The sequence below is a fragment of the Dicentrarchus labrax genome, unplaced genomic scaffold (genome assembly GCF_905237075.1).
Source record: "Dicentrarchus labrax unplaced genomic scaffold, dlabrax2021, whole genome shotgun sequence".
NCBI lineage: Eukaryota > Metazoa > Chordata > Actinopteri > Moronidae > Dicentrarchus > Dicentrarchus labrax.
Genome location: NW_026136720.1, coordinates 1956804 through 1979224, shown reverse-complemented (window position 1 = coordinate 1979224; position 22421 = coordinate 1956804). Strand labels below are relative to the sequence as shown.

Below are 22421 nucleotides of genomic sequence, written 5' to 3'. Positions count from 1 at the left end.
GAGGAGGAAGAGGCAGAGGAAGCGGAGGAAGAGTAGGAGGAGGAAAAGGAGGAAGAGTAGGAGGAGGAGGAAGAGTAGGATGAGGAAGAAGAGGAAGAGGAGGAGGCAGTCATGAATCATTGTTAGCTATTGTTACCATGGTAACAGCAGACAGGCTGTGATTGGATTTAGACTTACCTTAATGAGAGTCCCGTCTTCACCCTGAGAGCCTTTATACAACTTCTTCTGTTTCCCATTACTGATGTTAAAGATCCTGCAGGAGGAAGAGGATCATCATCATCAGCATGAATACCATCATCATCATCATCAATACCATCAATTCAATTCAATTCAATTCAATTTTATTTGTATAGTGCCAATTCATAACAAAAGTTATCTCAGGACACTTTCCAAATAGAGCAGGTCTAGACCGAACTCCTTATAACATTATTTACAGAGACCCAACAGTACCACCATGAGCAAGGCCTTGGAGACAAGGGCAAGGAAAAACTGCCTGTTAAAAGGTAGAAACCTAGGACAGACCCTTCGGCTCTAGGTGGGTGGTTGTCTGCCTCGACCAGTTGGGGTGAGAGAGAGAGAGAGTGAGACTGAGAGAGAGAGAGAGAGACAGAGAGACAGTTGCACAGCAACAACAGTAGCAACAACTACACTAATAGTAGTGACTGATGATGATGAACATCAATACCATCAATATCATCATCAATACCATCAATACCATCATCAATATCATCAATACCATCAATACCATCCTCAATATCATCAATACCATCAATACCATCCTCAATATCATCAATACCATCAATTTCATCCATACCATCAATATCATCAATACCATCATCAATACCACCAATATCATCATCAATACCATCAATATCATCAATACCATCAATATCATCATCACTACCATCAATACCATCAATATCATCATCAATACCACCAACACCATCAAGGGTTAGGGTTAGGAGGAGGAAGAGGAAGAGGAAGAGGAATATATTATTAAATAAATAATAATATAAATAATAATAATAAATTAAAGCTGCAAGCAGTGTTGGGCGGGACCTCGCACTCCACGCAACTCGGGGCATGCTGCGGCTGCGTCGCGTGCCGTTGTAACACGTGCGGACCACAACATGAAAATCTGCCATTAATCAGCTCAAAATCGCCATTAATCAGCTCAAAATCGCCACGCAGCGCTTACTTCCTGTTGCCAGTAGGTGGCACTATCACTATGTCTGAATATTGTCATGTGCACGTGTTCAGGGCGGGACTGTTATCAAGCATTTGAAGTGTGGAGCCGATTGGACAATGTACACAAGTTATAGCGAATTCGTGTTTTGTGGTGGTCCATCAAAATTTCCCGCCACCCCACAGACACGCCCCCTCACCACAGTCAACACATATCATCAACAATGTGTTTTGCATTTTATAAGTAAATTTCAGCTGGATCTGATCATCCTGCGAGGAGTAGAACATTAAAGTATAAAACGTGATACTTCCTGTTACCAGTATGTGGCGCTATCACTATGTCTGAATATTGTCATGTAGACGTGTTCAGGGTGGGACTGTTATCAAACACGTGAAGTTTCATTGAGATTGGATCATGTACGCTGAAGTACACCAGGCACCACTCTACACGTGCCCTGTCAATTTCATATTCATAACTATTACGGTCTCCGCACAGTGATTTACCATGCCACCAGACTGCCACCTAGTGGCGGATTGTTGACACATTTTTTAGTGAGCCTCAGGGAGCCATGGGGAAGCATCGTACCAAGTTTCATCTTAATCACACATACCATTGTAGAGATATGAACTTCTTCATTTTAAAGAGCGCCACCTTGTGGCGATGGCCTGAAATTGTGCACGATGCCTAAGGAAGACATGTGGAACTATGGACCCAAGTTTTGTGTCAATCGGACATACCAATGTGGAGAAATGGTCCACTTCTTTTTTGGATGAAAAATCCTTTTTTATTATGAGGGTCCTCAGATGCTACGTGAAAAATTTTGTGCGAATCGGACGAAGCTCGAAGCGCATGGGGGGGAACACGGAAAAGTAGTTTATGGACATTTCGCGTTCTAGCGGAGAAAAATTATAGGCGGAAGTGGGCGTGGCCTATATGGGGAGATTGAGCTCCATTCACCGAAAGCGTGGATATGAGTTTTTTGAATGTGCAACAAACTATGCAGAAGTTATTAGCCTAAACGCATTTTTTATGATAGTAGCGCCACCTAGTGGCCAACCCGAAAGCGACGCATAGAATATCCCCATTCTCACCAGGCCTGATAACTTTGCCAAATAAAATTGAGTTTTCGTATATCTTCAGGGGGGCAAAAATGCAGTCAAAGGGGGCTAAAAATAATAATAGGTAAGAAGAAGAAATCAAGCAAAAACAATAGGGACCTCCAGCGGTCGCTGGCTCGGTCCCTAATAATCAATACCATCATCAATACCGTTAATACCATCAATACCGTCATCAATACCATCAATACCATCATCAGTACCATCAATACCATCAATACCATCATCAATACCATCAATTAGTCCCTCTGAAATTGATAATCTTGACGATAGTGCTGCAGGCTCACTACGATCAACATTAGACCATCACTCCTATAAAAAGGAATATATATATAATAGAAGACTAGCACCTTGGTATAAACACCAAACCCACCAGTTAAAGCAAATAGCTAGGAAATCTGAAAGGAAATGGCGCTCTTCCAAATTATCAGAATATTGCTCAATTTGGCAAGATAATCTTAAAACTTATAGAAAGACCCTCCGTAAGGCCAGAGGAGCCTATCATTCAGCACTAATAGAAGAAAATACGAATAACCCTAGGTTCCTCTTCAGCACTGTAGCCAGGCTGACAGAGAGTCACAGCTCTATTGAGCCACATATCCCCATAAACTTAAGTAGCAACAACTTTATGAGCTTCTTCCACAATAAAATTATTACTATTAGAGAAAAAATTAATCACCAACTGCCATCAACAGTTATCAGTGGCTCTCCAAGTCCAAATCATTTCTTCATCGAAGCCATCAACCTGTCTATTAGACCCGATCCCAACTGACACTTCTTTACTGGATATGATTAATCTTTCTTTATTATCAGGATATGTACCACAGTCCTTCAAAGTAGCTGTAATTAAACCCCTTCTTAAAAAGCCCACTCTTGACCAAGGGGTTTTAGCCAACTATAGACCGATTTCTAACCTCCCCTTCCTCTCTAAGATTCTGGAGAAAGTAGTCGCCAAAGAGTTGTGTGACTTTCTACATAACAATAGTTTATTTGAGGATTTTCAGTCAGGATTTAGAGTTCATCATAGCACAGAGACAGCTCTGGTTAAAGTTAATAATGACCTTCTGATTGCTTCTGACAATGGACTTGTCTCTGTACTTGTATTATTAGATCTTAGTGCTGCATTTGACACCATTGACCATGATATTCTTTTACAGAGACTTGAGCATCAAATTGGCATTAAAGGAACCGCACTAAGCTGATTTAAGTCATATTTATCAGATCGTTCGCAGTTTGTACATGTTAACGATGAATCTTCAATAAATACTACAGTTAGTCATACTACAGTTAGTCATGGAGTTCCACAAGGTTCTGTACTTGGACCAATACTATTTACTCTATATATGCTCCCTTTAGGCAACATTATTAGGAATCACTCCATTAACTTTCACTGTTATGCAGATGATACGCAGTTATATCTATCGATCAAGCCCGATGAAATCAATCAATTATCTAAATTACAATCATGTCTTAAGGACATAAAATCCTGGATGAGCTGCAATTTTCTGATGTTAAACTCAGAAAAAAATGAAATTCTTGTTCTTGGCCCCAAAAACCTTAGAGACTCACTGTCTAAAGATATAGTTACTCTAGTGGCATTACCTTGGCCTCTAGCACCACTGTCAGGAATCTTGGAGTTATCTTTGATCAGGATTTGTCTTTTAACTCCCACATGAAGCAGACCTCTAGGACTGCCTTCTTGCCTTTACGTAATATTACAAAAATTAGACACATACTATCACAGACAGATGCAGAAAAACTAATCCATGCATTTGTTACTTCAAGGCTGGATTGCTGCAACTCTTTTTTATCAGGTTGCCCCAATAAGACCATTAAATCGCTCCAATTAATTCAGAACGCTGCAGCAGGAGTACTGACAGGAACAAAAAAAAGAGATCACATCTCTCCTGTACTAGCTTCTCTGCATTGGCTCCCTGTAAAATGTAGAATAGAATTTAATATCCTCCTCCTCACCTATAAAGCTCTTCATGGTCAGGCCCCTTCATATCTTAAAGAGCTCATAGTACCCTATTACCCCACTAGAACATCACGTTCTCTGAATGCTGGGCTACTTGTGGTTCCTATAGTCTCTAAAAGTAGAACAGGAGCCAGAGCCTTCAGTTACCAAGCTCCTCTCCTGTGGAACCAGCTTCCAGTTGTGGTTCGGGAGGCAGACACCCTCACCACATTCAAGAGTAGGCTTAAGACATTCCTCTTTGATAAAGCTTATAGTTAGGGCTGGATCAGGTGAGTCCTGAACCATCCCTTAGTTATGCTGCTATAGGCCTAGACTATCGGGGGATTTTCCATGGTGCACTGAGCTCCTCTCTTCCTCTCTCTTTCTGCACTCATTCATGTTCCATATGCATAATAATAATAATAATAATAATACATTTTATTTATAAGCACTTTTCTAAATACTCAAAGACACTTTACATAAAAACATAAAAGCAGCAAAACAACATCAAATAGTAAAACATTAAAAACACATCAGACTAAGCTAAACATTAAAAGCAATTTCAAAAAGGTGAGTTTTTGTCAGTGATTTGAATGTTGGAGGGTTGGTACAGTCACAGATGTGTTTGGGGAGAGAGTTCCAGAGGGAGGGGGCAGCTACAGAGAACGCTCTGTCGCCCCAGGTTCGGTGCTTGGTCCGGGGTGGAGGAGTCAGAAAGTTTGCTTCAGATGAGCGGAGGCTCCGGGATGGATTGTGGCGATGGAGCAGGTCAGTGAGGTAGGAAGGAGCCTGGTTATTAAGGGCTTCGTGTGTAAGGAGGAGGATTTTGAACTGAATGCACTGTGGAACTGGGAGCCAGTGGAGGTTCTGGAGGACGGGAGTGATGTGATCACGGGTGCGGGTGTGGGTGAGCATACGTGCAGCGGAGTTTTGGATGTACTGTAGCTTATTTAGAGTTTTGGATGGTGTGCCATAGAGGATGCTGTTGCAGTAGTCGATTCTGGAGGTGATGAAGGCGTGGATGAGGGTTTCAGCAGCAGAGAAGGAGAGTGATGGGCGAAGACGGGCAATGTTCTTGAGATGAAAGAAGGCAGTTCTGGTGATTCGGTTTATGTGATGTTCAAAGGAGAGGTTATTGTCAAAGATGACTCCGAGGTTGCGACTGTGGGGGGATGGAGACAGGGTGGTGTTGTCAATGGTGAGGTGGAAACTGTCTGTGGTTTTGGTGAGGGATTTGGGGCCGATAATGATAAGGTCTGATTTGTCACAGTTGAGTTTGAGGAAGTTGGAATGCATCCAGGATTTGATGTCGGTGAGGCAATTGGAGAGAGTGGATTGGAGAGTGGCCGGGGTGATGGATTTGGTAGAGATATAAAGCTGGACGTCATCGGCATAACAGTGGAAGTGGAGACCATGGTGGCGAATGATGTTGCCAATGGGGAGCAGGTAAAGTATGAAGAGGAGAGGACCAAGCACCGAACCCTGGGAGACGCCTTGGGACAGGGGAACAGTGGAGGAGGTGCAGTTGTTGATATGGATGAATTGTTGTCGGTCTGTGAGGTAAGATTTGAGCCAGGAGAGTGCAGTGCCAGTGATGCTGAGAGAGGACTCAAGGCGGGAGAAGAGAATGGTATGGTTGATGGTGTCAAAGGCTGCGGTGAGGTCCAGGAGGATGAGGATGGTGAGGTGGCCCGAGTCAGCGGAGAGGAGGATGCCGTTGGTGACTTTCAGGAGGGCTGTTTCAGTGCTGTGTTGGGAGCGGAAACCGGATTAAAATGGTTCGAACAGTTCATTTGAGCAGAGGTGGGTTTTGAGTTGTGTGGCGATAATACGTTCCAGTATTTTAGACAGAAAGGGAAGATTGGAGATGGGCCGAAAGTTTGACATGATGTCAGGGTTGAGTCCAGGTTTTTTGAGGATGGGGGTGACAGCAGCCAGTTTGAGTGAACGGGGGACTGAGCCAGACTTGAGGGAGGAGTTGATGATTTCTGTGATGAGTGTGGAGATGGCTGGTAAAGTGTCCTTGATGAGGTGAGATGGGATGGGATCCAGGACACATGTAGAGGTTTTCATGCCTGTTATGATTTTGGGCAGCTCCTCTGGTGACACGGGGCAGAACTGAGACAGAGGCTGAGAGGTGATGGGGGGAGGAGCAGACGAAGGAGTGGGATTGCAGGCTGTGGGGGCAGGAGCGGAGGACAGGTTGTTATAAATGGTGTCAATTTTTGATTGAAATGCATGTTGCTAACTTCACTTCTTCCCCGGAGTTCTTGTGCTTTCTCGTCTTGCAGGTTCTTATCGATCCTGGTGGAGCCTCCTGCCATGGTCCTGCTAGATTGCCATTGCCAATACTGTTGTTGCTGTGCACCTGTCTGTCTGTCTGTCTCTCTGTTTCTCTCTCTCTCTCTCTCTCACCCCAACTTGTCGAGGCAGACGACCACCCACCTAGAGCCGAAGGATCTGTCCTAGGTTTCTGCCTTTTAACAGGCAGTTTTTCCTTGCCCTTGTCGCCTAGTGCTTGCTCATGGTGGTACTGTTGGGTCTCTGTAAATAATGTTTTAAAGAGTTCGGTCTCATCATCAATACCATCATCAATACCATCAATATCATCAATACCATCATCAATACCATCAATATCATCATCAATACCATCATCAATACCATCAATCCCATCAATACCATCAATATCATCATCAATACCATCAATACAACCAGTACCATCAATACCATCATCAATACCATCAATATCATCATCAATCCCATCAATCCCATCAATATCATCATCAATACCATCAATACCATCAATACCATCAATACCATCAGTACCATCAATACCATCAGTACCATCAATATTATCATCAATACCATCAATATCATCATCAATACCATCATCAATACCATCAATCCCATCAATACCATCAATATCATCATCAATACCATCAATACAACCAGTACCATCAATACCATCAATACCATCAATATCATCATCAATCCCATCAATAATACCATCAATACCATCAATACCATCAGTACCATCAATACCATCAGTACCATCAATATTATCATCAATACCATCAATATTATCATCAATACCATCAATACCATCATCATTCCAGAATGGCGCCGGCGACAACGGCAGCCTGTTATGGCAGCTCCTATTATTGTTGTAGTTTTAGTGTTTTCAGTGTGTTTTTTGCTATTTTTAACTGTTTTCTTACTTTCTTACTACTTTGTTCACGTCGCCTAAATACCTTTTTGCCATTTTTGAGCATTTTTTATTTTTTGTTTGCACGGGTCTCCATGGCGACGGCGAGTCGCATTGTTTACACCCATGACCAGATGATCGCCCTGAGGTACCATCCTGACCGGAGAGAGACCCTCCATACCGGAAGAGCTGAGGAGACGGCGAGGCTGCAGAGTGGGGGTTAAATGGAGGATGAAGAAGAGGAGGTTTAAACCCTACAAACGTGGCTACACGAGCAGATACCGGACTCCAACGTCACCATTCCCGGTTTCCAGACGGTTCGAGCCGACAGGGACACCTACGCGACCGGCATGAAGAAAGGAGGGGGACTGTCCGTGCTCATAAACAACAGGTGGTGTAACGCCGGGCACTCTGTGTGGAAGAGCGTATCTGCGGCCCGGACATCGAGCTTGTCGCTGACGGACTCCGTCCATGTTATTTGCCACGGGAACTTTCCAGCATTATCGCCATCACTGTTTATATTCCTCACAGTGGTCTTCATCATCACCATCACTGTTTACATTTATGATGTCTTATTTATTCTCCTGTACAGCACTTTGGTCAACTTTGGTTGTTTTTAAAGTGCTTAACAAATAAAGTTGAATTGGATTGGATCAATACCATCAGTACCATCAATATTATCATCAATACCATCAATATCATCATCAATACCACCAATATCATCAATATCGAGAGGAGGAAGAGGCTGTCAATCCTAATCCACTCCCTGGAGCATGCTGGGTAATCCTGCCCACAAACAGGTGAGTGTGGTACCTGATGCTGCGGTCCTGACAGCCCACTGCTGCGTACTTCCTGGTTGGTTCCACATCCATATCATACAGCGTTGTCTTCCTCACCACATGGTGTGTCCGAGTGAACACCAACCCTTCCTCCGTCTGTAGGTGGAGGAGGAGGAGGAGGGGGAGGTAGAAGAAGAGGGAGAGGAGGAGGAGGGGGAAGAGGAAGAGGAGAAGGAGGAGGGGGAGGAAGAGGAGGAGGAGGTAGAAGAAGAGGGAGAGGAAGAGGATGAAAAGTCGGAAGAGGGAGAGGAGGAGGAGGAGGGGGAAGAAGAAGAGGAGGAGGAGGTGGAAGAAGAGGAAGAGGAAGAGGAGGAGGGGGAAGAGGAAGAGGAAGAGAAGGAAGAGGGGGTAGAAGAAGAGGAGGAGGAGGAAGAGGAGGCGAAGGAAGAGGAAGAGAAGGAAGAAGAGGTAAAAGAAGAGGAGCAGGAACAAGAGGAAGAGGAGGTGGAGGAAGAGGAGGAGGAGGTAGAAGAAGAGGAGGAGGAACAAGAGGAAGAGGAGGAGGAAGAGGGAGAGGAGGAGGAGGGGGAAGAAGAAGAAGAGGAGGAGGTGGTAGAAGAGGAAGGGGAAGAGGAGGAGCAGGAGGGGGAAGAGGAAGAGGAGGAGGAGGAGGAACAGGAAGAGGAAGAAGAGAAGGAGGAGGAGGAAGGGAGGAGGAGGAGAAAGAAGAGGAGGGGGAGGGGGAGGGGAGGGTAAGAGGAAGAGAAGGAAGAGGAGGTAAAAAAGAGGAGGAGGAACAAGAGGAAGAGGAGGAGGAAGAGGGAGAGGAGGAGGAGGGGCGGAAGAGGAAGAGGAGGTGGAAGAAGAGGAAGAGGAAGAGGAGGAGGGGAGGAGGAAGAGGGGGGTAGAAGAAGAGGAGGAGGAACAAGAGGAAGAGGAGGAGGAAGAGGAAGAGAAAGAAGAGGAGGGGGAGGAGGAGGAAGAAGAGGAGGGGGGGGGGGGGAGGAGGAGGAAGAGGAGGAGGAGGGGGAAGAGGAAGAAAAAGAAGACAAGGAGGAAGAGGAGGAACAGGAAGAGGAAGAAGAGAAGGAGGAGGAGGAGGAGGAACAGGAAAAGGAAGAAGAGAAGGAGGAGGAGGAGGAGGAGGAACATTAAGAGATTGAGGAGGAAGAGGAAGAAGAAGACGAGGAGGAAGAGGAGGAACAGGAAGAGGAAGAAGAGAAGGAAGAGGAAGAAGAGGAGGAGGAGGAGGAACATGAAGAGGTGGAGGAGGAACAGGAAGAGGAGGAGGAGGAGGAGGAACATGAAGAGGTGGAGGAAGAAGGGGAGGAACATGAAGAGGAGGAGGAATATATTAGTATATAAAGAATAATAATAATAATAATAATAATGAGGTACTCTGTGACATCAGTCAGGTGCTGCCCTACCTGCTGAGCGGTTCGGAAGTAAACGCTCTTATCGGCTCCACAGCTGATCATCCTCACTTTGCCCTCATTGGCTGACAGAAAGGAAGAAGAAGAAGATGTCAGAGTTCAAACCAACAAGTTTAACTGTACAGGATGAGAGAGGTCAGAGGTCAGAGGTCACAGAGACTGACCAGCGAATCGGACGGCAGTGATGGACGACGAGTGTTCATCCAGAGTCTGGACCAGACTGTAGTCTCGGCCCGCATCCAGGACGTGGATCAGACGATCCCGACTGGCCGTGGCTAATAACTGGAGACCTAGTAGACAGACAGACAGGCAGACAGGCAGGCAGGCAGGCAGGCAGGCAGGCAGGCAGGACAGGCAGACAGACAGACAGACAGACTTCATTATCCTGCTGGTTTATCTGCTCTTATTCCTGGTCAGTGAGTGAAATGCCCCAATACAAACACCTTATTGATCAGTTCATTGATCAATTCATTGATCGGTTCATTGATCAGTTTATTGAACCCTGTGTGTATTTTAGCTCGTTTCAGCTGATAAACTTTGTCTTCACCCGCCGCCCTTGTCTTGCGAGCCCGATCGGTACTAAGCATGTGCAGTTCTCAACAGAAGTGAGCAGAAAGTGAGACGACTCACTCCTTCCATACTTCCTTCTACAGCTCCAGAAAAACTGATGTCTTTCTTTTTTAACCAGAGATACATTTCAGTGTTTCTAATAATGTTTACACTTTATATACGTTATATACTTTATATACGTTATATACTTTATACGTTATATACTTTATACGTTATATACGTTATATACGTTATACTTTATATAAGTTATATACGTTATAATAATAATAATAATAATAATAATACATTTTATTTGTAAAGCACTTTTCATAAAAGAATCTCAAAGTGCTACAGAAACCAAGAAAAAAAAAACAACAACTAAGGGCAATAACACATTTAAGTCAGTAATCAATAATAATACAAGTGATAAAATACATTAAGAAAAACAGCTAAAGGAGGAGTTGAAGTGCAGAGTGAAATTAGAAAAATCTTAGGACAACTTAAGAACGCCTGCCTGAACAAAAATGTTTTAAGCCCTTTTTAAAAAGTGTCCACAGACTGGGGTTTTCGCAGATGTTCAGGGAGGGAGTTCCAGATGTGAGGGGCAGCAGAGCAGAAGGCTCGGTCTCCCATGGTGTGGAGTCTTGAGCGTGGCTGATGGAGGAGGTTTGTGCTTTGGGACCGGAGGTTATGGGTGGATGAGTGAGGGGTAAGGAGGTCTTTTAGGTATTGCGGGGCGTTGCTGTAGATGCCAAGGTGGGTGATGAGGGCGATCTCGTATTGAATTCTTGAGGTTATGGGGAGCCAGTGGAGGTTCTGAAGAATGGGGGTGATGTGGTCGTATTTGCGGGTTTTCATCAGAGTTCGGGCAGCACAGTTCTGAATAAATTGAAGTTTCTGAAGGTGTTTATTGGGTATACCGATGAGCAGGCTGTTACAGTAATCAAGCCTGGAGGAGATTAAGGCGTGGACGAGTTTTTCTGCGTCAGAGAAAGTGAGGAAGGGGCGGAGTTTTGAAATGTTCTTGATATGGAAAAAGCAGGTTTTGTACAGATGTTTGATGTGTTTGCAAAGGTCAGTTGTGGGTCCAGCTTCGAACTGAGGTTGGTAACTGTGGTTGAGAGGGGGATGATCCCAGGCTGACGTACTCTGTCCTGTCAGCGAGGTATGAGGTGAACCAGTCCAGTGTGGAGTGACGGAGACCAATGTCGGTGTGGAGGCGGCTTAGGAGGATATGGTGGTCAACAGTGTCAAAAGCCGCTGAAAGGTCGAAGAGGATGAGCAGGGAGGGGGATCCAGAATCTGCAGAGATGAGAAGGTCATTGGTTACCCTCAACAGTGCTGTCTCTGTACAATGGGCAGTGCGAAAACCAGATTGGAATATTTCAAACAGTGAATGACGTTCCTGTAGCTGTGCGGCAACAGCTTTTTCAAGCACCTTGGACAGGAATGGAAGATGGGAGATGGGCCGGTAGTTGGAGAGGCATTCTGGGTCGAGGTTTGGTTTCTTCAGGAGAGGTTTGATAACAGCAGTTTTGAGTGGGGGTGGGACATGGCCAGGGCTTAACGAGTGGTTTATTATTTGTGTGATGAGAGGGCTTATGGCAGACAGGTTAGATTTGATGAGTGCTGTAGGGAGGGGGTCCAGGGGGGAGGTGGAAGGCTTCATCTTTTTGATGAGACCCTCGACTTCGATCTGTGTGACTGTAGTGCAAGTGCTGAAGAGAGTAGGTTGTGGGCAGGCAGATGGCAGAGATGGAGCTGGGGAGCCAGAGAGCTGAGACCGGATGGAATTGATCTTATCTTTGAAAAATACAAGAAAACCTGTTGCAGTGTTCTGCTGTGGGTTCTGTATGGGTTTGGTTTTTGGGATTGAGGAGATGATTTATGGTGGAAAAAAGCTGTTTGGAATTTCCTGGACTGTTATTGATGATGTTGGAGTGATAGACCGGGCTTCTTTAAGGGCTGCTGCGTAGGCCTTCTGGTGATGTTTGTAGGCCAGATTGTGTACCACCAGGCCAGATGATTTGACACGCCTATCAATGGCAGGGCCAGCAGCCTTCATCTTCCACAGTTCATCCGTGAACCAGGGGGCGGTGCGGGAGAAAGACACAGTTCTTGTTTTGAGGGGGGCATGTGTATCCAGGAGGCAGTGAAGAGAACAGTTGTAGTGTTCGACCGATTTGTTGACTGATGGATGGTTGACTGAGGCCAGCAGTTGGAGGTCAGAGTACAAGATGGCAGGGTTGATGTTTTTTATATTGCGAAAATGAATATCATGTTTAGGCTTGGGGAGGGGGCACGGGCAGGAGACGTCCATGGAGATGATGCTTTGATCAGAAACGCCCAGGCCATATACCAATAGATTTTTAATGGAAGGAGAGTCAGAGATAACCAGGTCTTAAGTGCGCCCCCTTGGTGTGAGTAGGTGCATCAACATGCTGTGTGAGGTTGAGACAGTCCAGAACATTAAGAAAATCAGCTGCCAACAGGGAGGAGGGATTGTCAGTGTGAATGTTCATATCGCCAAGTATGATATTATTGGAAGATAGAGAGGAGGTGAGGAGGTCATGGATCACTGCAATGAAGGATGGGTGAGGTTTGGGCGGCCGGTAGATCAGTACTGCATTTATCTTGGAGGGGGGTTTTGATTTGAAGGCCAGATATTCAAAAGAGGACATAACAGGTAGAGACAGAGGAGACAGCTTGAGAGCGTCGCAATAAATTACTGCCCGGCCACCACCTCGACCAGTGCAGCGAGCCCTCTGCAGGTAACTGTATCCAGGGGGACAAGCTTCATTTAATGATGAAAAAACCTCTGGTTGGTGCCAGGTCTCAGTGAGGCACATCAGGTCAATAACTTTCTCAAGAATATGATCATGTATCAGGCTAGATCTATTTGACAGGGACTGGGCGTTAAAAAGTTCAGTTTTGATGTGGGATTTGTGGTCAGTAGACCTCTGGATGGGACAGAGCAGGCTGGAATCCACTCCTCGCCTTCCATCATACACAGCATGCCGTAGTCTTGCGATGTTCCCGGCGATATTCCTTACCACGGTGGCAGCACTCTGATGACGTGTCCGCGATGCGACGGGAAGGGCAGCGGACCAGGCGGACGAGACGGGTCCAGCGTCAGGAGGCTGGATGTAAATAAACTTTCTCGGCAAGCTTCCAGCTTTAAGCTGCGCCAGGGTAGCGGGTCCATTCGCTGGAGCAAGCATCAGCGATGGCTCCAGGAAGACAGGACGGATCCATCGGCTGCATACAAACCGGGCAGGGGGGGAAAATCAGAGGCGCGACTCAGCAAAGGAAGAGGCTCTCAAGTGATCTTTAAGTCGGGCAATCATACCGGCGCGTTTTCCACGTCTTCTAGAACACTTTCTCTGGGGGGGTGGGCACGACAGCCAGTGTCGGTGTTCGGATCCGTAGGATCCGTTGGAACAAGACTTTTGGTCGCGGTCCCTCCGGGGAGAGACTGTAGGCAGTCGGCGCAGGTGATCAGGGATATCCGCCAGCACCGGTGTTTGCTGGTCGAACAGTGGGCGATCAGATGGCAACAGGGTCTCTGACCAAGCCCTGAGGTTGAGGAGGCTTTGGCGATCATATGCCAGCAGAGCGGATACATAACGGGAGGCAAAAAGTAGTAGGAGCAAAACAGACGCGACAGCGAAGGAGCGAGGCGGACGGCTTGCCAACATGGGCGCCATGATGCGTTTCAGGACGAAGCTAAGTTCCCAACAGTTAATGGACCAGTGCTTCTTCTCACAGCCTATATAAGTTATGCTTTATATACGTTATATACATTATATAGTTTAAACTTTATACACATTATATACTTTATATATGTTATACTTTATATACTTTATATGCGTTATACTTTATATACTTTATATACTTCATTGAGCATTTATGTACAGCCTCATAGAGCTTCTAGCTTTTCTGCACCCAGTAGTAGGTGACGTGCTACGGTAAGCGTACAGACTCATTTCCGGTTTACTTCCTGCTCTGTGTACACTGTTTGGTGCTGTAGCTCTGTCAGTGAACGCTAAATCTAAATTTGTTTTACTCGTTACAGCGGTTATTTTCCCGCTTAACATTTAAACGTAGGCTAGTTCTACCTAAGCACTCGGAGTTTCTCCTTCTTTTAGCGACTTTTCACTACTTTCAAAGTTTTTCATACACGCTAGTTTCATTAGCATTAGCAGTTAGCTATGGCTTCTCCCTCTCCCTCTCCTCTGTCCTGCTCAGTGTGTCAGATGTTCAGTTATTCCTCTGCCTCCTTTAATGATAATGGTACCTGTATTAAATGTAGTTTATTTACGGCGCTGGAGGCGAGGCTTAGTGAGTTAGAGGAACGGTACCGCACCACGGAGATATCTTTAGCCGCTATAGTTAGCCAGCCCCCAGTAGCCGGTGTGGTCCGACCGAAGGTAGCTTCTGTTAGATCTGTAGATCCCCCGGTAGTTCCCGAGCAGCCGGGAAGACAGGGAGGCTGGGTGACTGAGCGAAGGAAGACTAAAACGGCGAAGCCCACAGTTCACCACCAACCCATTCACGTTTCCAATACATTTTCCCCACTCAGCGACACACCCGCTGAGGAACCAACTCTGGTTATTGGCAGCTCCATAGTCAGAAACGTGAAGTTAGCGAAGCCAGCGGCCATAGTTAAATGTATCCCTGGGGCCAGAGCGGGCGACATTGAATCCTATTTAAAACTGCTGGCTAAAGATAAACGTAAATACAGTAAGATTGTTATCCACGTCGGCGGTAATGACACCCGTTTACGCCAATCGGAGGTCACTAAGATTAATGTGGAGTCGGTGTGTAATTATGCTAAGACAATGTCGGACTCCGTAGTTTTCTCTGGACCCCTGCCCAATGTGACCAGTGATGACATGTATAGCCGCATGTCGTCATTCCACCGCTGGCTGTCGAGGTGGTGTCCAGCAAACGATGTGGGCTTCATTGATAACTGGAAGCCTTTTTGGGGAAAACCTGGTCTGATTAGGAGAGACGGCATCCATCCCACTTTGGACGGAGTGGCTCTCTTATCTAGGAATATGGCGAAGTTTATTTCTAAAACCTGACAGTCCAGAGTTAGGACCAGGAAGCAGAGCTGCTGTCTTACACACTTCTCTGCGCTTTCTTTAGAACAGTCACCCACCCAAAACCCCATAGAGACTGTGTCTGTCCCCGACCACCTAAATTATTTAAAGAAATAAAAACAAGAGGAGTTAAACATAAAAATTTAATAAAAATTAAAACCAACTCCTCAGTAGCACTAAATAAGAGAATGAAATGTGGACCGTTAAATATCAGGTCTCTGTCCTCTAAAGCTGTTTTAGTGAATGAATTAATAACAGATTATGATATTGATTTACTTTGTCTTACTGAGACCTGGTTGTCCCACGAGGAGTATGTTAGCCTTAATGAATCCACCCCCCCCAGTCATATTAATACTCACATTCCTCGAGGCACTGGCCGAGGAGGTGGAGTGGCAGCCATATATGATTCGAGCGTTTTAATGGACCCTAAACCTAAACTAAATTATAATTCATTTGAAAGCCTTGTTCTTAGTCTTTCTCACCCAAACTGGAAAACATTGCAGCCAGTTCTATTTGTTATAGTGTACTGCGCTCCTGGACCGTACTCTGATTTTATATCTGAACAAATTTTCCATTTACCTTAAACTATTTTCATTGTTTCTTATTAAAAATCGCTGAACTATCGCATTTCCGGTTCAGATACGGTGAAGAGACGCACGGTGAGGCAGCAGCAAGCTGTGCCTCACGTTGGATTGTGCAATCCCTCACAAACTGTGCTCTGCCATGCAATGAGAGCGCGTTACTGTCTGTCTGTATGTTGCCAATCAAATGTTTCAAACACTTTTAATATATGCCCCCGACTTCCCATAGTTTAGCTGGTGTATATAATATATGAGTGTGACCTGTTTCGTGTGCTCAGCGATCTTACAACGGCAGTGAAGAGGCACTAGGTGTGGCAGGCAGTTCTCTTGCCTCATGGTAGGGGGCACTCGTGAGCCCAGAGATTCTTATGTTTTAGTGAATGAATTAATATCAGGTTATGATATTGATTTATTTTGTCTTACTGAGACCTGGTTGTCCCACGAGACGTATGTTAGCCTAAATGAATCCACCCCAGTCATATTAATACTCACATTCCTCAAGGCACTGGCCGAGGAGGTGGAGTAGCAGCCATATATGATTCGAGCGATTTAATGGACCCTAAACCTAAACTAAATTATAATTCATTTGAAAGCCTTGTTCTTAGTCTTTTTCACCCAAACTGGAAAACACTGCAGCCAGTTCTATTTGTTATAGTGTACGGCGCTCCTGGACCGTACTCTGATTTTATATCTGAATTCTCAGAGTTTCTATCAAGTTTAGTCCTTAAATCAGATAAAGTAATTATTGTAGGTGATTTTAATATTCATGTGGATGTTGACAATGGCAGCCTTAGTAATGCATTTATATCATTAATAGACTCAATTGGCTTCTGACAGAGTGTAAATAAACCAACTCATTGTTTTAATCACACTCTTGACCTTGTTCTATCATATGGCATTGATATTGAACATTTAATAGTCTTCCCACATAATCCTTTCCTATCTGACCATTATTTAATAACTTTTGAATTCATGTTGTTAGATTATAAGCCATTAGGCAAAACTTCCTACAGCAGATGTCTATCTGACAGTGCTGTAGCTAAATTTAAGGAGGAGATTCCTTCAGTGTTTAATTCAATGCCATGTCTGAATTTAACAGAATCCTATAACGACTTTAGTCCCTCTGAAATTGATAATCTTGTCGATAGTGCTACAGGCTCACTACGATCAACATTAGACTCTATCGCTCCTTTAAAAAGGAAATTATTAAAACATAGGAGACTAGCACCTTGGTATAACCACCAAACCCGCCAGTTAAAACAAATAGCTAGGAAATCTGAAAGGAAATGGCGCTCTTCCAAATTATCAGAATATCGCTCAATTTGGCAAGATAATCTTAAAACCTATAGAAAGGCCCTCCGTAATGCCAGAGGAGCCTATTATTCAGCACTAATAGAAGAAAATAAGAATAACCCTAGGTTCCTCTTCAGCACTGTAGCCAGGCTGACAGAGAGTCACAGCTCTATTGAGCCACATATCCCCATAACCTTAAGTAGCAATGACTTCATGAGCTTCTTCTATAATAAAATTATTACTATTAGAGAAAAAATGAATCACCAACTGCCATCAACAGTTATCAGTGGCTCTCCAAGTTCAGGGACTTCTGTCAATGTAAACTTAGATATATATTTAGACTGTTTTTCTGCTATCGATCTTCATCAGTTAACTTCAATCATTTCTTCATCGAAGCCATCAACCTGTCTATTAGACCCGATCCCAACTAGGCTGCTTAAAGAAGTTGTTCCCTTAATTGGCACTTCTTTACTGGATATGATTAATCTTTCTTTATTATCAGGATATGTACCACAGTCCTTTAAAGTAGCTGTAATTAAACCCCTTCTTAAAAAGTCCACTCTTGACCCAGAGGTTTTAGCCAACTATAGACCGATCTCTAACCTCCCCTTCCTCTCTAAGATTCTGGAGAAAGTAGTCGCCAAAGAGTTGTGTGACTTTCTACATAACAATAGTTTATTTGAGGATTTTCAGTCAGGATTTAGAGTTCATCATAGCACAGAGACAGCTCTGGTTAAAGTTAATAATGACCTTCTGACTGCTTCTGACAATGGACTTGTCTCTGTACTTGTATTATTAGATCTTAGTGCTGCATTTGACACCATTGACCATGATATTCTTTTACAGAGACTTGAGCATCAAATTGGCATTAAAGGAACCGCACTAAGCTGATTTAAGTCATATTTATCAGATCGTTCGCAGTTTGTACATGTTAACGATGAATCTTCAATAAATACTACAGTTAGTCATACTACAGTTAGTCATGGAGTTCCACAAGGTTCTGTACTTGGACCAATACTATTTACTTTATATATGCTCCCTTTAGGCAACATTATTAGGAATCACTCCATTAACTTTCACTGTTATGCAGATGATACGCAGTTATATCTATCAATCAAGCCCAATGAAATTAATCAATTATCTAAATTACAAACATGTCCTAAGGACATAAAATCCTGGATGACCTGCAATTTTCTGATGTTAAACTCAGAAAAAAACGAAATTCTTGTTCTTGGCCCCAAAAACCTTAGAGACTCACTGTCTAAAGATATAGTTACTCTAGATGGCATTAACTTGGCCTCTAGCACCACTGTCAGGAATCTTGGAGTTATCTTTGATCAGGATTTGTCATTTAACTCCCACATAAAGCAGACCTCCAGGACTGCCTTCTTTCATTTACGTAATATTAGAAAAATTAGACACATACTATCACAGACAGATGCAGAAAAACTAATCCATGAATTTGTTACTTCAAGGCTGGATTACTGCAACTCTTTATTATCAGGTTGCCCCAATAAGTCCATTAAAACGCTCCAATTAATTCAGAACGCTGCAGCACGAGTACTGACAGGAACTAGAAAAAGAGATCACATCTCTCCTGTACTAGCTTCTCTGCATTGGCTCCCTGTAAAATGTAGAATAGAATTTAAAATCCTCCTCCTCACCTATAAAGCTCTTCATGGTCAGGCCCCTTCATATCTTAAAGAGCTCATAGTACCCTATTACCCTACTAGAACACTACGTTCTCTGAATGCTGGGCTACTTGTGGTTCCTATAGTCTCTAAAAGTAGAACAGGAGCCAGAGCCTTCAGTTACCAAGCTCCTCTCCTGTGGAACCAGCTTCCAGTTGTGGTTCGGGAGGCAGACACCCTCACCACATTCAAGAGTAGGCTTAAGACATTCCTCTTTGATAAAGCTTATAGTTAGGGCTGGATCAGGTGAGTCCTGAACCATCCCTTAGTTATGCTGCTATAGGCCTAGACTATCGGAGGATTTCCCATGGTGCACTGAGCTCCTCCCTTCCTCTCTCTTTCTGCACTCATTCATGTCCCATTAATGCATGTTACTAACTTCACTTCTTCCCCGGAGTTCTTGTGCTTTCTTGTCTCACAGGTTCTTGTCGATCCTGGTGGAGCCTCCTGCCATGGTCCTGCTAGATTGCCATTGCCAATACTGTTGTTGCTGTGCACCTGTCTGTCTGTCTCTCGCTCTCTCTCTCTGCCTCCCTCTCTCTCTCTCTCACCCCAACTGGTCGAGACAGACTACCACCCACCTAACTTCTGTTATGAATTGGCGCTATACAAATAAAATTGAATTCAATTGAAATTGAATATACGTTAGATATGTTATATACTTTATATACGTTATGTAGTTTGTGTATGTTGTATACTTTATATATGTTATATACTTTATATACGTTATATACTTCATATGCGTTATATACTTTATATACGTTATATACTTTATATACGTTATACTTTATATACGTTATATACGTTATATACTTTATATACGTTATACTTTAAATACTTTAGATAGGTTATAGTTTATATATTTTATATACGTTATATACTTTATACTTTATATACTTTATATACGTTATACTTTATATACGTTATATACTTTATATTTTATATACGTTATATACTTTATACTTTATATACTTTATATCGTTATATACTTTATATACGTTAGACTTTATATAGTTTATATATATGTTATATACTTTATATACGTTATATACTTTATATAGTTTATATATGTTATATACTTCATATACTTAATGGACATGATATTCTTTTACAGAGACTTGAGCATCAAATTGGCATTAAAGGAACCGCACTAAGCTGGTTTACCATATATGTTATATACTTTATAAACGTTATATACTTTATAAACGTTATATACTTTATATAATACGTTATATACTTTACATACGTTATATACTTTATATATGTTATACTTTATATACTTTATATACTTTATATATGTTATATACTTTATATTTCATATACGTTATATAGTTTATGTATGTTATATATGTTATATACTTTTACTGGACGGCGTCCCGCAGCTACCTCCTGATAGGGTGTTAGGGGTTAGGGTTAGGTTGTGGTGCTGAGACTGGGAGCTGCAGTCTGATCTCTTATTGGCTGAGTCACGTTTAATGTCACAGAAGGGGGTCAGCCTCAGTGCATCCACCCTGCAGCTCCTCTACAGGGTTACTGCCTGGCTCAGGGGCACAGCAGCTGCTGGTTCAGGTCATGTGACAGGAAGGTAGTGTGGGAAAGATTCGCTCAGTTTCGCCCTGCAGGCGTTACTTTCTACAACCGTCAGACACTTCAGAGCTTTGTGTTCCTGTTTGTTGTCTTCTGTCTGGTTGTGTGAAGCTGGAGCATCGTTTGCATTATGTTATTATATATTGCTGTTTACATTGTGTTTGTATGTTATGCAAGAGATAAAGCTAGAGGAGGGGTCCATAATCAGGAATTAATGTATGAGGTGACGGTCGCCTCTGTGAAGACCATTAATTCCTGATAATAAACATTATCCCACTTATACATGGTCACACAATAATCATTATTTTATATTTTCAGCTTTTAACAAGCCATAACTGCGTCTCCCTCGTTACACCTGAGGGTTGGACTAATACCTGGAAGATCATTAGCATGCCATGTTCGAATGAAATGGAAATGTTGTTCATTGCTAGTAAATAGGACAAACCATAGATAAGATCTGGCAACAGGAGATAGTTATAGTTCCCTCCGCTCAGAGAGCAAACGTTACGCTACAAGCTAGAGAGCTACCGAGCCATATGTGTTGTGTTATATTGTGTTATAATCTCTCACCAGTATCTGGTTTGGAGAACTCGAGGCAGAGGATCTCTGAGTCGTGAGCCTGAACATTCATGATCTCCTCCATACTGTCCAGCTCATGGATCCTACACACACACACACACACACACACACACACACACACACAGTATCAGTGTGTGTGGAGACCGTCTTCTCTCTGGACTCAAACATTGACTCCACCCCCATCTCACCTGAGGACTCCCATGCGGTCACCAGAGGCCAGGTGCTGTCCATCAGGACTGACTCTCAGGGTCCTAATGCCCGCCCTGCTCTGGTCCGCCTGCTGCCCCTCTGAGCCCGATGACCCCGCCTTCTCTGTGTTGGCGCTCTCCGTATCCAGGAGGCTGGTTATGTTGTCGTCCACGTAAATAACCTTCTGCAGGTCCTGAGGGGTCAGAGGTCAGAGAAGTGAGGAGGGTGTGCAGGTGTGTGTGTGTGTGTGTGTGTGTGTGTGTGTGTGTGTGTGTATAAACGTAAAGGTAAAGGTGTTCTTGTACGTGGCTCAGGATGTTCCTGTTGACAACGTTGTGGCCATCGATGTTCCACAGTCGGATGGTGTTATCTGAGGAGCAGGACAGGAACGATCCAGGAGGGAGATGCACCGCACCTCCTCCTGCTCCTCTTCCTCCTGCTCTCCACTCTGGGTAGACCTGCAGGAGACATAAGAGGATTTATATATATTTATAGAAATGTAATTATTACACTGATGTTTGTTCAAGGGTTCATTTTTATCAGCAGTTTGGTTTTAATGAGTAATTTGAAGATATAAAAATGGTGGGAGTATCAGCAGGGCCTCGATACCGCGGCACCGACCCCGATCACGTCTTTGGTCTCTCACACATCAAATTAAGGTTCAAGATTCAAGAGGTTTATTGTCATATGTACAGTAAGTAACACCGGGGTTTATATGTACAATGAAAAACTTACTTTGCCCGACTCCCTTAAGCAACACACAAATAAAAGAGTAGAATAAAGTTAAAATATAAAAGTTTTTTTTTTTTTTTTTTTTTTTCGGGGCTTTTATTGCCTTTATGATAGTGACAGCTGAAGACAGACAGGAAAGGGGGGCAGAGAGAGAGGGGGGGATGACACGCAGCAAAGGGCCGCAGGTCGGATTCGAACCCTGGGCCGCTGCAGCAAGGACTGAGCCTTATAGTGCTATCCATTTGTCTCGTAAATCCCCCGCCCGAGTTGCTCTGACGCGAGAACGTGACGTAATTGCCTGGCTTGTACCACTTATAGCGTTCCATTTGTCTTTGGGCATTACGAGTCGGAAAGAACATGTAAGCCACCAGTGCAGCAGCTGTCATGTTATTGCTTGTGGCTCTAAACAAGCTGAATGTGAAATAATAACGTTTTTCTAC

General features: G+C 43.8%; 2 protein-coding genes across 3 annotated transcripts in view; both read right to left on the bottom strand.

Annotated features, from left to right (window-relative positions):
• Positions 1-22421, bottom strand: part of LOC127352495 (mitogen-activated protein kinase-binding protein 1) — a 56692-nt gene that overhangs the window by 9087 nt on the left and 25184 nt on the right. Inside the window, exons 11-17 of the mRNA XM_051380976.1 lie at positions 21555-21707; positions 21249-21442; positions 21052-21143; positions 9840-9965; positions 9670-9740; positions 8277-8398; positions 178-253 (exon numbers count right to left, since the gene is read on the bottom strand). Of these exons, the coding sequence (XP_051236936.1) occupies positions 178-253; positions 8277-8398; positions 9670-9740; positions 9840-9965; positions 21052-21143; positions 21249-21442; positions 21555-21707 (834 nt within the window). The remainder of the gene's footprint in view (positions 1-177; positions 254-8276; positions 8399-9669; positions 9741-9839; positions 9966-21051; positions 21144-21248; positions 21443-21554; positions 21708-22421) is intronic.
• LOC127352468 (uncharacterized) overlaps positions 3261-22421 on the bottom strand; it is a 29995-nt gene continuing 10834 nt past the window's right edge. Inside the window, exon 2 of one of the 2 annotated variants that reach the window (XM_051380889.1) lies at positions 3261-6642. In XM_051380889.1, the coding sequence (XP_051236849.1) occupies positions 4802-5554 (753 nt within the window). In that variant the 5' untranslated portion in view covers positions 5555-6642 and the 3' untranslated portion in view covers positions 3261-4801. The remainder of the gene's footprint in view (positions 6643-22421) is intronic. The other variant, XM_051380890.1, reaches the window with a different exon arrangement.